At 33.5% G+C, this 18,101-nt stretch overlaps 2 protein-coding genes across 2 annotated transcripts in view; one reads left to right on the forward strand and one right to left on the reverse strand.

The window, feature by feature from the left end:
* The first annotated feature begins 403 nt into the window (after nt 1-403).
* On the forward strand, nt 404-6,948 carry LOC106718118 (galactokinase). The gene is made up of 9 exons (XM_045679718.1): nt 404-517; nt 1,855-2,022; nt 2,582-2,765; nt 3,053-3,179; nt 3,400-3,525; nt 4,164-4,345; nt 5,491-5,606; nt 5,871-6,029; nt 6,792-6,948. The coding sequence occupies exons 2-9, from the start codon at nt 1,855-1,857 to the stop codon at nt 6,909-6,911; spliced, it is 1,182 nt and encodes a 393-aa protein (XP_045535674.1). The 5' UTR covers nt 404-517; the 3' UTR covers nt 6,912-6,948.
* Nucleotides 6,949-15,205: 8,257 nt separating this feature from the next.
* The window catches only part of LOC106718044 (guanylate cyclase 32E-like), a 32,963-nt gene continuing 30,067 nt past the window's right edge, over nt 15,206-18,101 (reverse strand). The window contains exons 19-23 of the mRNA XM_045679831.1: nt 17,543-17,611; nt 16,964-17,123; nt 16,367-16,569; nt 15,823-15,898; nt 15,206-15,438 (exon numbers count right to left, since the gene is read on the reverse strand). Coding sequence (XP_045535787.1) covers nt 15,218-15,438; nt 15,823-15,898; nt 16,367-16,569; nt 16,964-17,123; nt 17,543-17,611 — 729 coding nt within the window. The 3' untranslated portion in view covers nt 15,206-15,217. The remainder of the gene's footprint in view (nt 15,439-15,822; nt 15,899-16,366; nt 16,570-16,963; nt 17,124-17,542; nt 17,612-18,101) is intronic.

An 18,101-nucleotide genomic window follows, 5' to 3' on the forward strand; every position in this document is an offset into this window, starting at 1 on the left:
GTGGCAATCGGCCTACCGATAAAAGAAATCCCATTTGGTCGATTGAATCCACATAATTTTGGGACTGTTGTTTCCTATTTGTTCGATTAAAAAACCTTTTTTTGATTGCCTAGTGAACAGATTACCTATAATAACCTTAAATTGTAACTTAACATCAAGTCCCGTATTCAGTTATTTGTAATTTTAAGACATTATAAGGGTTATTTTTTTGATTAAATCTTTATTACATTTAATAAAATAAATCTTTCTTTTTTCTTGTGATTGCAGAAGATTTTCAGCCAGCTTTAAAGATGTAAACTCATAAAAGATGGTTGAAAACGTAATTGCCGTTAACTCCACTTTTGGATTTAAAAAATAATTAAAAAGTAATGTGAGATACGCCCTAACATTGTTAACACGCGCGGACGCGATCTCGCATAACCGGCAGTGCGTTGCAGAGCTCGATTGTATCGCGCATGTAGTTTTATTACTTGAAATACAACAATATCACCGTTGCTGCCACTCTTAAGGAATAAAGGCATGTATAATAGCTTTTACATCTACCTACACTGTCAGTGGAGTTTTTTTTTTTTTCGAGATTTTAGTATGGATACAAATGATTGCGTTGGCATGATCACAATGTAATTAAAAAACAAAAATTTATTAATTTCATAAGCTTTCTACTGTGTGAAATATTAAGTATTTAAAAAAAAAAATTGTTTGTGGTTCAACAAATTAGTTGTCGACGATTCGTTATTCTTCATTTAAATATATTTTATATCCATTATTAAAATCGGTTCAGGACTTTTCCATTTTATCAAGTTACATATTAACAGTTTAATTTTATTAGTATAATTTAGTCCCAACAGTATTTTAATTAAATTATTATCTTAATTAAATTATGTTTATATACAAAAAATGGGCACGGAGTGAGATTTTACGAATTTTAAATTAAACCAAAAATATTTAAAACAATAGTTTTTGTAACAAAGTGTAGGTAAACTAATAGATTACGAAGTTATCATAACATTTTTTATGACATTATAAAAAATGGAATTTCGTTGTATAACATACAAGTGATAAAAAAGGCGACCATTAAACCGTTGAGTAATATAAATAATAAAACTACTTTAGGACTAAGGCGCTATAAAATGTTATAATGTTATAAATGATATCCATTTAAAATGGATTATTATTTAATGATTTATGATTAATTTAATTTACATTAACTTGATTAAAAATTATATTGTGATTGAAGTAACTGTATAGTGGAACTCAAACTTTATTGCGGCTCGCAAGAAAATTAGTTCTTTCGACCCCTTTTTGAGTAGTTTGCGAACAGACTTTCAATTCGACTTGAACGATAAGTATTATTTCATATATAAATGAACAGTATATTTAATATTAATCTACCAAACCTTTAGTATAAGAAACATACTAAATAGTTCTTTGTTTATATTTACTTATCATTAAAATTTTAGATAAAGAAAATCATAACATTTTTTTATGTTTTTTTTCAATTTATGTTAGTATTTGCAATCAGTATGTTTGATAAATGATGTTGGAGGTGAAATCTAACTATAATATAAATTTTAATCGGCTTTATATGGCCTTAAATTAGTTAGTTATCATTTTCTAAGTGAACAGAAGTGTGACCATGGGATACCACTATCGAAAAATATTGCCATCACTCTCAATTTATTTAAAAAAAAGGAAAACAATATATGATTTAAATTAATTATTAATTGCGAGTGCCGCCTTATTATTTAGCCTTGTTAAATATACTGAAAAGTATGTTAAACTAATTGCCAACCTTTGATAATATGGAGAAGGCACTTTAAGAAGAAGGCCAATTAAATTAAATTCTCTTTATAGATGTCAAACGAATTAATAGCAAAGGGTGAGGATCGTCTAATACGAGAAGCGCAAAATAAATTTGTTTCGAGGTTCGGGCGGGAGCCGAGAGCGGCTGCGAGCGCACCGGGACGCGTCAACCTCATAGGAGAGCACGTTGATTACTGCGAGGGATATGTGTTGCCAGTGGTATGTCACATTTTTTTAATATAAAACCAGCGCTTGACCACAATAGCACTTTTTAAGTCGTGGTGAGACCGCAGCACTACAGCTACAATACAATTCAAACTTTATGACGCCTCTCACAAGTCGCTGCGCACTACTTAATTTGAGATGTCGGTGGGACGTAACTAGGGCATATCCCTACACGCGCTTTTCTCTACCCGCAGTAAGTACACCGCATCCCGGGTTCCATCCGTAAAGTAATGCGCTTGCTCAAGCCGACATAAAGTTTGCATTTTATACCCTTTTAAACCCTTTATAACTGGTAAAACTAGCTACCCTACTTTATACATTCAAACGTTTCAAAATATAAATTCATCAATAAAAAATTCCTACTCACTCGAGTAGCACAAAATGTAACGTAAGATTAAGTAAGATACCAGTAACAGATTAAGAAAGGTAACAGTAACACACGTAGATAAACATATTGTCATTACTCTAAATCCCTTTTGAGACAGAGATAACAATAATATTTTATACAGTTAATTTCTACACTACTAATACATTTTGCTATTAATTTTGTCAGGCGCTTCCGTTCAAAACGGTAGTAGTTGGTGACTTCAACAACACAGAGGAATGTACAATTGTGTCAGTGTTAGCTGACGGTCAGGAGTTAAGCAGCAGTTTTCCTGCTCCTACTGTAGCCCAGTTGAAGCCGGGCCCCTCGTCATGGATAAATTACGTAAAAGGAGTCGTCGCCCATTTCCCGCGTAAGGAATGCTATTTAATATTCGTTATTATTTCTTAACTACTGTAAAGAATGCTTATAAGGAAGCATTAATCAATGTCATTACTGTAAAAATACATGTAATCATCCCTTAAATCATACAAAATAGAAATAACTACATTAATATTGTATGGGTGTCCGTTTTAGCATTGAAATCCTGACTTTCTGAATAATATGGTTATTCATAGCACAAATACTCGTTATGAATTGTTCTTTGTTTTTGGATTACAACGATCTTGTTTGAGTATAAACTGTGTCTTTAATTTCAAGGTAAGGTCCATGGGTTCGATGCCGTCATAGTGTCGGACGTGCCGATAGGTTCCGGTGTATCCAGTAGCGCCTCACTAGAGGTCGCTGTGTTCACTTTCCTAGAGGCATTAACTAAATTTGAAATAGAGTAAGTTGTATACGTGTATAGTTTTATTTTTCTTTTAAAAAGTTGCAAACGAGCAAGATGGTTATTTAGTTAAGTAACCGCTAGCAAGCTAAGCAACTGCAATAATATGTAACAGATGCCTTCCTTTATTAGACAGAGAAAAGCGTAATCCGAAAAAGGATATCTAACCTTTCCACCCTATTCAGTAGCAATTTCATTTACGTAACTCGTTTCGTTTAAGTTCGGTGGAAAAGGCGTTGCTATGTCAGAAAGCGGAGCACGAGTTCCCTGGTATGCCGTGTGGGATCATGGACCAGTACATTGTCACACTCGGACGGAAAGACCACGCTTTACTTATAGACTGCAGGTACTGTTTATTGCTTCAAGTTTCATGTGAATGTTTAAAGAATACACAATCACATTTGTAATTTTTAAGTCTGAATTTTGTACAACCTAAGTATATGTGTGTAAAGCGAAAAATCACACATGCACACACACATACACAACTCACGCCTGTAACCTATAGGGGTAGGTAGAGATCACGGACCTCCATTTGGCGTGGCCAAACAAATTTCCGCAATCCATTTTTCGTCATTTCGGGGGAATTTCGTCACGGATCGTGACGTGAGCCTTGTCGCCGCCATTTTCTCCCGGGAATTCACACATATGTATGAAGGGAAAAGTCCTTGGGTTTTAAATATATTTAACGTTCGAAGTGTATTCTTTCCGGTAGTTTTTTTACCATAACTAAGCCAGCAATTGCTCTTGATCTCTGATGTTTGTCGATGTGACCAAAAAATTGTATGCGTTAATTAATGTTGCGGAAAATGAATAAATATAAAAAGACACAACTTAAAAATGCGAACAAGAAGATATAAAACCAAGACGTCAAAACTGAATGAATGTCAAAAAGAAGATTTTCAAAAATATTAGAAGTTAATATAAAAGTCCAAGAAGGCGCGACGAAGCCCCGAGTCCGCAACAATTACTACTTCTTTGTTTCAGATCATTAGAATCAACACAAATACCAATAGTAACAGAGGACATAGTGATACTGGTGGTGAATAGCAACGTGAAACACCAGCTGACGGGCAGCGAGTACCCACAACGTCGTGCGCAATGCCACACGGCCGCCACGCTGTTGTCACTGCCCTCGCTTCGTTCCGCTCGTGTGGAACTACTTAAAGGTTCGTCCTCCTTGTACTCTTGCAATCGAACGTTTAAATTGGGTCATAGGTTTAATTCTCGCCATTCTATAGTTAACGTGAACCTTAGACTTTTTTATTTTATTTTGTGAAAATTTTGAATAAAATGAAGTGGAATTGTATGATACGGATATTTTTGTTATACAGTATACATGAAATGTTTTCTATTTCATGAATTTTACCGTAAGATATCGTTATAATATTAAGTCTTTGATTTAAAACAATATAATATGGTTTATTTTTACCCGACTGACAAATAGGGCAATGTTTTTCGCGTGTTTGTAAGTTTATTTTTATATTATTTGTATGTATGTAAATTCCAAGGAGACATTCTAGAGCCACTCATTCGTGATTCGATTCTTCTTTAAACCAGGAGTCATAGGGCATATTATATCATAGCATAAAACAAATACAGTAGACGTGAGATATAAAATTGTATAAATTAGCAAAAGTTGGGTGATTCGATGTTTTCGAGTGTTTTCTAAAATAAGAAAATTTTATAACATGAGTTTATTGAATTTAAATAAAAAAATCTTTATTTTAAAACGCAGCCAATAGATGATACTATTTTAAACATTGGAGCTTCAGTCGTTTTTTTTTTAATTTTTTACTTAGATTAGATTATTTATTGTCTAGTACAATTTATTTATAAATATAAATAAGGCGAAGTAGTGTAGAAGAGGCAATCGTTGCCGTTGTTACATACATTACTTTACACTCCTTACATACATATAACTAGAATAACACGAAACAGACGACGATTAATTTAATACGTAAGATGTCGAGAGAAGCTCCAATTACTCAATTCCTCTTGGTAATTATACTCTCGCAATTATACTGTTCATAAAGTAAACTGATATTCAAAGATGGGTTATTAATATAGATATAAACATATTTAATTTGATTGTAAGATTTTTATTGTAAATGCAAAAGTTTGGATGGATGTTATGTAACTCAAGTATTTCTGATCGGATCTGATACGAAGTCGCGGACGACAGCTAGTATGTTGATAAAAACAAATAGATGTGTACTCGCAATAGTTGCTTGTTTTTACCAATCTTCCCCAACCTTTCTTCATCATCAGATGTTCTTCAGTTGTTATTGTTTGTTTTTTTATTTTTGTTTAGATCTAGAAGACATGAATTGCGATGAGCTGGTCGTGAAGCGCGCGACGCATGTCGTTAATGAAATCAGCAGGACTGAGGAGACAGCTAATGCTCTCAGGAATAAAGACTTTAAAAGGGTAAGTTGCATTAACTACCAACTAAGACGCTTTTTCCACTAATCGCCAGCCGTATTTTTTAAAGTAATGTAACAAGTCAACATAACTTTGATTTATTTGCGATAAAATGAAATTTCTAGATATTATTGTAGTATCCGGCTCGGTACAGCCAAGGAATTTAATTCGCTTCCCATTTAGAATCGAATAGCATACAGCGAACTGACTCCATAAGAGCTATGTTAATTTAAGAAAGTGTGTAGAAAATAATTGTCCTCGTTTTTACAGGTCGGGGAATTATTCTACCAGTCCCATGATTCTTTGAGCAATTTGATGGAGGTTTCCTGCCCAGAGTTGGATCAGCTCGTGGACATCTTGAGGTCCTCACCCGGGGTACTGGGCGCGAGGATGACGGGCGGAGGGTTTGGAGGATGCGTCGTCGCCTTGGTAAGTCTTTGGTTACGATTTCGTGTTATAGTGAAAATTGAACGTACCTGCATTAGTAGGTAACAATGTGTTTCACAGTATCTAGTCCTTCGCTTTTTGAAGATTTTGTGCTGTTTTTAGTCTAATTGCTACTTTTTTTATACCAAAAGGTGGCAAACGAGCAAGCGGTCACCTGAGTCCGCCTAAATAGCGAAGCGGCCGATTCCTATAGACATCCGCAATTGCAGATGCGTTGCCTACCTTTATCGACAGAGGAAGGGACACACAGACAGAGGAGATATTCTCTTCCTCTGCCTCCCCTCTTCCGTCAAATCCACTTCCCATTCTTTCCTTATAAGAAAAGGGTGGGTAGGGAACGTGGACTAAATTAGGCCTCCGGCACCACACTCATCAGACGAAACGTGGAATCGCTTCCACTTGACGCCTGTCTTCTGTGCGGTCGTGGTATTTCACTGAGCGAGGCCAATTCGTGCACCCAACAAATATTGTTGTTGCGGGATCTACCACTGATGAAATAGTATTGTACATACTTAAAAACTATTGTTATAGGGAAATGAAATAATGATGTCATGTTCCAATGAAATAAATTTACTTAATATAATGGCTAAAATTCTATTTAATAAATTAATCAGCAAACTTCTCAATCTATTGTACAGAAACTATAAATCATTTGAAGTAATTTATTACAAGAACCTTGTCAAAGTAATTGAAACTAGGAGAACATTATTATACAAAGCCGTACAATGCCATTAATGTTGCCAGGTGAACAAGTCACAATTGAGTGACGTGAAGAAGAATATTCTCTCCCAGTATAATGGCAACCCCGTGTTCTTTGAATGTCAGCCGAGCGAGGGAGCGCGGATCATATTATACAATTCATAAAAGGAATAAATGTTGTTTTTTTACTTTTTTGTTGCTGTGTTTGTATTTTATTTTTTTCGTATTCTATATAATATATTTCGTATGGCTTTAGGGTAAGTTTAGGGTAGGTATTTTATAAGTAAATACTTTGGATTAATAAATTCGGAAAAAAGTACCAAAATAGTGTACATGAAATGTAGTCCTATGATCAATCAACATTTCTTATTTTAACTTAATTACGAAAAAACACTTGTATATAGCTATCGCCCGCGACTCTGTCTAGAATTAACAAAAAAAAAAGGAATAAACCGCGTATGTGTTCTTCTAGACTATGTTCTATATCAGCGCCAAATTTCATAAAGATCCGTTGAGCCGTTCCGGAGATACCAGTAACTTCAAACAAACATCTATCCATCTAAAAATTCGTATTTATAATATTAGTAAGATTAAATACATACATATATATGACTTACCCCGGTCACCACCGAGGGATTCGAACCTGTTCTAGTTTAGTGATGACTAGGACTTTGTCTTTTTGTTGAATACATCTTTAAATTTCTTCACAGACAAGTGCAGGTTGTATCAAAATGTTTTCCTTCATCATAAGAAGTTTGAATTATTATATTGAAAAAATTACATAATGTTTATATACCGTTCTCTTGAAAAGTAAATCAGAATTTTTAATATCCCATATTTATTGTTATCCATCCATTTTAATATAAAGGTTCGGCTACGGAAACATCAATCGAAGCACGTAGTTTCCGTTTCCGGTAGAAATGGCAAGCTCAGAAAATAAATAAAAGTATTACTGTAATATTGTTGATTTTCGAAAAGTGTAAGGTTTATTATGGGTTAGGTAAGTTGTTTCCTTTTTAACTCTGACATTCTGACTGCTTTTAACAAGTAAACAAGTTTCAGAAATAATATTAAGGCAATGTAAGGTACTACACCTTACATTCCCTTAATAATTTCAAGTCAATTACGTATTATTATCTCAGTTTTTTGAAGCTAAACGAAAGAGTCAATAATATATTTCTGTACAAGTATTTCGACAGTGGGAACTTACGGTTACTAAGCACAATTACAAGTTACAAATTTCCTGTCCCAAAATAATCGACGAGACAAGGATATTACAGTAAATGAAATCGGAGTGTCTTCTGTAATAATAAGAAAGTAATCTTTCGCTAAAATGATGTGTTTGCGTTCCTTATAACGAAAATCCAAATGTTCCGGGTAATCTCCGAAACGGCCGGACCGATTTTGACGGAACTTTTACTAGAAGATGGTTTATCAGTTAAAAAAAAACAAAATTACTTCCGCACATATTCTGTGCAGAAATAATCTAGGCAATTTTTTTTAAACCGTTACTTGAAAATAATATTAATTATCCTTTCATTTTAAGTATAACTGAAATTTGTAGAGATTGTTCTATTATATTCGAAATTTAATAAATATCTCTCCTGAAATTTAATAAAAGCACATTCCAGGAATATTATTAATAAACTACTCAATGATTTTCCAAATATTCCACAATACAATATAAATTTCAAAATACACCGTAAAGAGGAAAAAAAATCGTACGTTTCGCGTTTCAATACTCTTTATTAAATTATTTTCCTTCCCTTACTACTTAATACTAAAAACTTAGAGACAGATTAAAATAATAGTGTATGATTCTTTTAAATAGTAAGTTAAACAAATAAAATGATTGATCTCTCTTCTATGTGTACAAAAACATTATTTATGGCAAACAAATGTTTTTAGAGAATTATGGGGATGAAACTTTAATACAAACAAACTTCGGAGGAGTCAATTTAAGCTAACAAAAAGGGTAACAGTGTCTCTAGAGAAATCCCAATTTTACGGTTACCTGCATTTTTAACTTTACGTATTTTCTAATATGACAGGCATCTTGCGATAAAAAGGTAAAATTTATTTAGTCACAAAATATACCACCATTACAGAACAGATTTCAATTCGATGTTATAATAAAAGAAATAATTTTTATTTCCATAACTTGAATGTTATAAATCTATATATATAAAAGAAAGTCGTGTTAGTTACACTATTTATAACTCAAGAACGGCTGAATCGATTTGACTGAAAATTGGTGGGCAGGTAGCTTAGAACCAGGAAACGGACATAGGATAATTTTTACCTTCAATTTTTTATTTTTTATTCCGCGCGGACGGAGTCGCGGGTAAAAGCTAGTTAATAATAAAATGACTCAATTGTTGTAAATTTACATGTATCCGTCATGTTACTTTTCGTAACTCTTAGATAAATTTAAACATTCAATTGTTTTCAAAACGCTCGCATTGTGTTAAACATTTGCAAAATTGTAGTCAAACAATGAAATTTAGCTAGACATGTGGAGGAGTGTGTGAGCGTACCCGTAGTCCCGTCACCATGTGCAGAAGGAACAGAGGTGGTTTAGTGGGTATACTTCTTCCCGATCCCACATAACTACCGTCCCCGAGGGGGTGGGCACGTAGTAGGCATAAAGCATTCCCTCTATAAAAAAGGATATCTAGCTAGTTGAGAAAGGCGCTGCTATCGAAGTCCGTTCTGTCAGAAAATATGAAACCTATAGAAAAAGAAAACATTGCAGCTGCTGTACGAAAATGACATTGTGACGCTTTTTGACGCCGACAGGGACGCGCTAGTGTGCTGTTATAATTAAGTTTTACTTTTGCCCACCGAGTCAGATATCCTTGTGGGTTATATCGAGGTCAGTGCTGTAGTTCTAATTCTATATAGTGAGGCGTTATCGCGGTTAGTTTTTGTAGAATATGTAATCCAAATCCACATAGACTTAAAAAATGACACAGAAGAAAATATATTACAAGACAGCTTTATCATAGTTCTTGTGACACATTTTTTTATATTGACGAGGAGGGTTTCTTGTGAGTTGTCAAATAATTTAGTTTGTCGGTCTCTCTAAATTTTAATGTTAACTAAATCAATTTTGTCTCTGGCACTAGAATATATTTTATATACACAAGCGCAGCTGCAGTTTCCTAAATAAATTGTGTGACCGGCGGAATTTATTTAACTTTCCTACGAGTACGTTCACTTTTTTCGGTTTAAACTACTTTTCAAATGACACGTTGTGCCAGCTGTTATCATCAAAACTTTGTACACACATTGGCGCTTCATTAAGTCAATATTTGAAAAGTATAGCGCATGCTAGCATAGCAACGGTAACATTATTTTGAAAATATATTTAACGCATATAAAACAATCTAACGTTTTATCTAAGTGTCTACTTTCACTTATAAGTGCGATTAAAGCGCTAGTGGAAATATTACGCACAACTTCATTACCGTACAATTTGACAGCATTTTGAAACATACTGGAGTTTTTGTTTTGTCAAAAAACAAAATGAAAAGTGTGATAATATATATTAGCAAAAATGTCATGTCACGTCATGAATTCATAAATGTGGTTGCGCAAGTTCAGAGTCTCGCGGCTAGTATTTAAGTGGAAATAGGTATTAACAGCTAGTAAAATATTAGTAAAAATATATACCCAATTCCGTTAAAAGGCATCACAAATAGACCGTCAAGCAACAAATTATAGCAGACATATGTCGGGAAGATTTTCTATACGAGGAATAAATGAAATCATCAACACCTTTCTATATATTTTTGCGCCTTTCCTTAAAGTGGCGAAAAAATGCTACGGCACATTTGGTATTAAGCTACCCGTATGATTTATTACTACGTGAAAATACGACAGCAATGAAAGTACGACGGCAAAAAAATATGTATTTAACACAATTTCTTACTTACCTAAATAGCCGTTTAGGTTATATTTACAGAACTATGAGTGTGGCCATAAATCAATGATCTTGTCTCGGTAATAGTTGATCGAATGTGTCAATACACCTCATATGTACCATAACACGACTCTGCTAATAAGGTAACACGCCTCTGGACATCCTCAACACAAAAGGAAAAACAACTCATTAATTAAAAACCTTGAGTTAGAACCGTATTAATTTCCACGGCAAATTTTGAACAATATTTTTTCTTATAAACATATAGTACGAGTATATCGTATAAAATCGAGTCTTTGAGATTCTTGAAAATGCTAAATTAAATTCCATAAGAAGATTTCTGGTAACTTCATAAAGTTTGCATTTACATTTATACATGAAAATTTGTTCAAAGGAGGTATTTATCTTTTTTTATATCATAAGTTGGCAAACGAGCTAGCGGCAACCTCAGTTCGCCGTAATAGCAAATCCACCTCTGCCTATAGACATTCGCAATTTCAGATGCAAATTTCCAATTAAATTAATATACCAATTTTCTCATACTTATTTTTGATAAAAGAAAAATTCAAAGTATATTGAAATATGTCACATTGTCGAGAAAAATTAAGAAAAGAAGGAAATAACAAGTTATTTTTTTTAGAAAACTGTATATTTTAACAAACAACAGCAATAACATTGACATTGACATAAAATCTTAACATAAAAATATTTACAAAAAAATTATAAACGCGTCTTTAAATAACATTCTTACAATTAGGCCATTAACAAATATCATTGTCTACGAAGCAAATAACAATTAAAAAACAAAGCACATAAAAACCGGTCAACCTTTTAGTCTAAAGGACGTAACAATGGATCGGACACATAAATATCATGACATGTCATGACATCAAGATAACAAAAGTCAGGACATTTTAACAAATAACTTGAATAAGCTTATACTAAAATATAAAAACTTGAGAGGTGTGTTGGGACACCCGGATGGAACGAAGTTCCTTTCGATTAATTAGTGAAGGAACCAATGTTTATTCTATGAATAAAAAACTTAAGTCTTCACAAGAAGTACATTTTATTTCTATGAATTTTCGTTATATATTGTCACGTTGTTGCCATGGTGAAGTAGCGCTCATTCGTCGTTAACATACTTACTATAGCAAAAAGTGTCGTGACAACTTTTCGTAAGAATTTTTTCCGTCTAGCCCCCTTTCACAACGCGCGATAAGGAACTTCGTTCCAATAGACATTTATTCAGCCACAAATTATTTAATAGTTTAAAAATTTAATTTATGTCTAGTTAAAGTACAGTCTTATTCTAACATTCAGTATAAAAAGTCACCAAAACGGCTGACATTAAGTTTTTACGATAATCCTTATGATATGGTACAAATAATTTTTAACATTCAATACCTTTAAAGTTTAATAGAATTCAGTGCAAAATTAAACTAACGAATCTAAATAATTTTACCTTTATAAAATGACTAACCTTCAGTTTCTAAGATCAAAAACCCTCTTAAAAACATATTGTAATCTGTTATGTCAAAGATAATTACAGAGATGTTTTATACAGAGATTTTAGTCTTTGAAACCAACGGTTACATTTACACAGACTTATTAGAAACAGACAAGTTTATATAATTAAGAAATAACATTGTCACCCTGTGACATGACATGTGTAAGTATAATTTCTTACCGACACGACATGGTATTTTACTCCTGTTACATTTATAAACACATCTACATGAAGATATTACATAAAGGTTTTATTATATTTATTTTTGATAACTAAATATCAAAATTTATATAGATATAGATCTACGTTATACGATTTATATAAAATATTTATTCAGCATTATGTAGGTAGGGCTGTAATTTTTCACTAAAGGTGGGTATAGACTAAAGCATTTACTTGTAACAAAACAACGAGCCGCTCTATATGTTATTGTGTATCACCCTTTCACGAACCAGACGTGCTTTGGCTTTGCTTTTACCTGTATCATATCATTCGTTAAAACGTTACATTACATAGCTTGAGAAAATGCTCTAATGTATATTCACCTTAAAATACATTGTCAATTTTTAGCAATTATTCAAAGCACCGCAATAAGAGTTGTCCTTAAAAATTTTTACACTACATTTAGACAAATCGATTTCGTTTTAATGCATTCATCAATACGATGCGAATAGCTAAGGTTTCGATCCCTGCAATGTACCATTTTTGTGTTTGTAGTTTTTTTATTTCATATGTTCGTATATCGAACGTTCCTGCGTTCAAAAACATAGACATATTAGCTAGGAAATGGGGACACACCGTGGTTGACTTAAGATAGGCTCCGAGGTAAAACAATAAATACTTGTAATCTCAATGCGAAAGTTTTGATAGATGGATGGATGTTTGTTCGACGTTACCTTCGGAACGGCTAAACGGATCATGATGAAATTTGGTACAGCCGTAGAACATGGTCTGGAAGAATATAAAGACTTCTTATAAAGTTTTTTTTAATTCCGCTCGGACGAAGACGGGGGCAAAATCTAGTAATTTAATTTTCATCTTGTTTTGACAGCTGTCAGTAAGAACAATTAGGGATGTAATGATTAATCGATAACTTATTAAAACGAATCTCAAGTCATCGTACAGAATAGAATAAAATTATTTTTCTAATTTCTTTTTCTTAGATTGTCACAAGAGGAAAATATTATTTGTTGGTCGTATTTCAGTCAGAATTTGAGCAAATAATTATTATCTTATAAGATAAATGATTTATTTCTTTGTATATATACGTAATTAGGCAAAGGTATTAAGTTTCTTATTTGTAAATATTTCGTATTACTGTACTATCAAATAGCAAATATATTTATAATAGTAAGTTGAAATTGAGATGTTTGTTATGACTATAACATTCATAATATTTTGGACAAGATATAACTTTACCAATTTGCTCACTTACTTTTTTATATTAGGTTTTAATACTAGGTAATATTGTTAGCCTTAATTTGGAATACCATATTTCAGTACGATACTCAGCATTTTAGATCTAATTTATACCAAACTTATAAAAAATAAAAATAAAAAAACTTGAGAGGTGTCAAGGGACACCCGGATAGAACGAAGTTCCTTTCGATTAATTAGTGAAGGAACCAATGTTTATTCTATGTATAAAAAACTTAAGTCTTCACAAGAAGTACATTTTATTTCTATGAATTTTCGTTATATATTGTCACGTCGTTGCCATGGTGAAGTAGCGCTCATTCGTCGTTAACATACTTACTATAGCAAAAAGTGTCGTGACAACTTTTCGTAAGAATTTTTTCCGTCTAGCCCCCTTTCACAACGCGCGATAAGGAACTTCGTTCCAACTTTATGATTGAGCAGTTATGGTTCTATCTTATTTTACTAATATTATAAATCATCCATCCATCCATTCAGCCTCATAACGTCCACAGCTGGGCATAGGCCTCCCCAAAGATCGCCACAATGATCGGTCCTGTGCAACCCACATCCAGGATACTCCCGCAAACTTGACCAGATCATCGGTCCGTCTTGCGGGAGACCTGCCCACGCTGCGTCGATAATAATGTAAATCTAATATATAAAATTCTCATGTCACAGTTTTCGTTCCCGTACTCTTCCGAAACGGCTTGACCGATTCTCATGAAATTTTGTGAGCATATTCAGTAGGTCTGAGAACATCAATTTTTCACATTTTTTTTTAACTGCGCGCGGACGGAGTCGCGCGCGACTGCTAGTAATATTATAAATGCCAATGTTTAAATACGAAAGCTTAGATGGATGGATGTTTGATGATATCTCCGGAACAGCTCAACGGATCTTGATGAAATTTGGCACAGATGACAGATGAACATATTCTGGAAGAACACATAGGCTATTACGTTTTGTTTTTAATTTCGCGCAGACTGAGTCGCGGGCGTCAGCTAGTAGTATTATAATTTTAAAAAGTTATAAATATTACAGTTTTTAATTAAATTCATAAAATATACGTCAAAAATTGTCTATGAACCCTCAAAATTTCTACCTGCATTTTAATTACTACAGTTTAATCTTACAACAATTTTTACACGATCACACTTAGAAATTATAAATGCCCTGAGAAGCTATATTGGTCATGGATAGTCATTTTATTTACGTACACAAATATACATTTTAAAGCTTCCCCAATTTGACTTATATTATTTAATATAGATATATAAAGCATTCAATCATAATTACTTTAAAAATAATATTACTACAAGGAATACTATTGTGTTAAGACCACGCCAAATAGAGGTCCGTGATAAATTTTTAATATTACTACACATAATAAATACCACATAAACAAACACTTTCGTCACATTTTGAGTAACAACGAAATAGAGGCAATTTAGTCAACGAGTAGTATTAGTGCATTAACACTATTAATCGTAACTCAATTTTAAATAACGGTTCTTTTTGTCACTGGTTATAAATACAGTTTTTGAGGTTATGTGATTGGAGTCATTCGTGAATGACTGCACTAGTAACGGATACATTCCTCCATTTATTATATTAAGGTCAGTCTTCGCAGAATGAGACGACGGGCGCCGAGTGATGGTCCCTTTGGGGGACGAAGCAGGCGCAAGCTGGAGGGCCCGGCGATGACAGCGCGGATCCGGGCCCTAAAGATCCTCCGCAAGACAGTCGGGCCCTGTCTCTAATGTTGTGTATAGAACGCTCCAGACCCCAAGAGCTGTCAGCGTAACTGGCACATACTGAGCTGCGGTTTAAGCCAGGTTCTGTAGAATTATGGAGAAGTTATTTACTAGAGTTCTCTCCTTTTGAGAGCAGCAGTTTTACTACGAAGATCTAGGGATACGATTCTTTATTAGATCAATGACTTTTGGGAATTGCGCGTCACTTGTTATATTTAAATAATCGTAACTTTAATCAAAACAAATAACTTAGTTACAAACTTACAAATTAGTTTCAAGTAAACAAGATTTACCAAGATATTTTAGAATATAAATCATGGGCATGGTGGATGTGGATAGAATATTGGTAAAGATTAAATTTATCAATATAAAAAAACGCATAATTTACCCCAATTCAAGTACCAATTCATTTAAGAGCAAGTACAGGACCTCTTGGCTATGTCTAAAAACAAATTAATGATTACTTACGAAAGCGATAGAATGGCTCCTTTCTCCTTTCATGATCTTCACCAACCAACCACCATGTCTTGATTTGTCGATGGCCCTTTTTAAATTAAACATAAAAATAACAATATAAAGATTTTATTAAGCGAGAGTGCAAGTTTTCCTTGCAAATACTATAAACGTTTTAAGTGCGACAAACATTATTTTAAAATAGTAGCGTAAAATAAGTACTTCCTTTAAAATATTTATCTCTTTAAATATGTAAATTTTCCTTCAGGTGTACTCCGTTAAATTGTAAAATGCAACATCTATATCCTTCCTACCAATTATCTAAAATTTACCAATAGATTTCACTCTAATTTCTACTAAACTCCTAAGGATCGCACTCAGAACTGATCTACACGGACCATATGGTGAAGTCAGTATATCTAGTCGCCGCTTTACACCATAAAATACATTTAATAATTTAAGTTGCGAATTTATTATTGTACTTTTGTTAACTCTTCTGTCTCTGCTTTTGAAATCTTATAATTGGCTCCTATAATTAGTATAAAAAATGTTAACTTACTTTGACATTTGTGTGAGTTCTTTCCTTGAAGTGATACCCGCCATGTTTGCGCAGTGTGACGTAGGTGTCATGGCTAACGTGTACGCGCTGCGGCTCGCCCGCGGCCAGCACGCGCGCCGCCGTGCGCACCGTGTCCCCGAACAGGCAGTAGCGAGGTGTCCGATAGCCCACAACGCCCGCCGAGCACGGCCCTGTGTGGATACCTACACGAACGTCTCTCTTAAGACTAATTTATCTTATAAACCGTGCCGAATGGAAATGAGTATTCTCTCTCGTCTCACGGCCTACGGCCATCATTTGTGTTGTTTCAAGTTATCCCACTCACCAACGTCAACTCTACTTGGGAGGAATATATTAAAATTAAGTATTTATTTTTAATGGGGTAGTAGTAGTCTAAAAACTCACCATATATCACCCATGGGGTTGAAAAGTTGCTAAAATGTTACGTCTTTCTGACAGTCTATCTATCTATTTGTTCTTGTTTTTAACTACTGTTTTGAGTGAATAATACTTTTTCAAGGGTTTTGTGCTCGGTTTACTATTTTATCACATTCTTTAAAATCTTTAGTAAGAATGTTTCTTAACAACTCTGCTTACCGATCCTTATATTGAGCCTTATGTCCGGGTCGTGTCTGATACGTATTTGGGGTACGGCGGCGAGCAGGTGTAGCGCAAGCGAGGCGACCTCTGCCGCGTGCCGCGAGCACCGCTCTGGTAACCCGCCCACCACCATGTAAGTGTCACATAACGGCTCTATCTATATCAACGAAAGTTCACTAGCAATCAGTCTGAGTGACAACTCTATTAAAAATCCGTCGAGTTTAAGTTGTAAAGGAACTAGCCAAGAGCTTTTCAATGTTCAATGAAATGTTATAGTCAAGACATTTAAGAGTATGGCAAATTGTAATGGACTTATTAATAGAATCAAGATTTGGTTTAAAATAAAAACGCATCCGCATTTGTGAATGTCTATGGGTAACGGTAGTTTCGTTATTTCGACCAATCCAGGTGACCGTTTGCTCGTTTGCCAACTTTTGATATAAAAAAAACTTTTTCAAAGGAAAACATTTACAGTGACAATAATAAAACAATAACAATAACGTTGAAGGAATTTATACTAAATTTTGTTTAATTTTTTTTATTTTACTTAATTTTAACTGCCTTATTTTTACATACCTTGTAAACGTTGTAATATGAAATGATGGCATCACAGCATGTGTACAAGTCGTGGAGTATGTCCACTACCTTTAAAAAATATGCAAATTAAAACATGCTACAAAAATTGTCTACCACAGTGTACTTTATTGTTTCAACTTAACAAAGAATAAAACTTAATCAGATAAAATAAATGGTCATACAGATTCTTTAATATTTTTTTAATAACAACCTTCTTAATTATGCTGTATTTTAAAATGTAAGACAAAAGAGGTTTTGTTTGTGTTTATTTTAAAATTGAAATCATTTCAGTTTATTGAATTTTATTCGAGAAGGGACTTAACATTTAGTATTCAGAGAGGAAGCGAGTAAATCCGTTTCTGCCAAATTACACTAAGTATCAAACGGCTTTATTTAATAAATTTTTGTAGATGTAATAAAAACGGACTTTAATTTATGAGATGAAGTAAAAATATTTATATTTATTATATACGCGTTTTATTGAAAAAAATAACAAGCATTAGAAATAACAAGTTGAATTAATTTATAACATCGAATCAAGTTAATGTGAACAATTCAA

Source organism: Papilio machaon, chromosome 10, assembly GCF_912999745.1.
Source record: "Papilio machaon chromosome 10, ilPapMach1.1, whole genome shotgun sequence".
Classification (NCBI taxonomy): domain Eukaryota; kingdom Metazoa; phylum Arthropoda; class Insecta; order Lepidoptera; family Papilionidae; genus Papilio; species Papilio machaon.

Bases quoted from the DNA above. Each gene is read 5' to 3' on its own strand.
- LOC106718118 (XM_045679718.1), top strand. From the start codon at position 1,855: ATGTCAAACGAATTAATAGCAAAGGGTGAGGATCGTCTAATACGAGAA. The intron at 3,526-4,163 runs GTACTGTTTATT...TCTTTGTTTCAG, and splicing joins GCTTTACTTATAGACTGCAG to ATCATTAGAATCAACACAAA. The intron at 4,346-5,490 runs GTTCGTCCTCCT...ATTTTTGTTTAG, and splicing joins TCGTGTGGAACTACTTAAAG to ATCTAGAAGACATGAATTGC.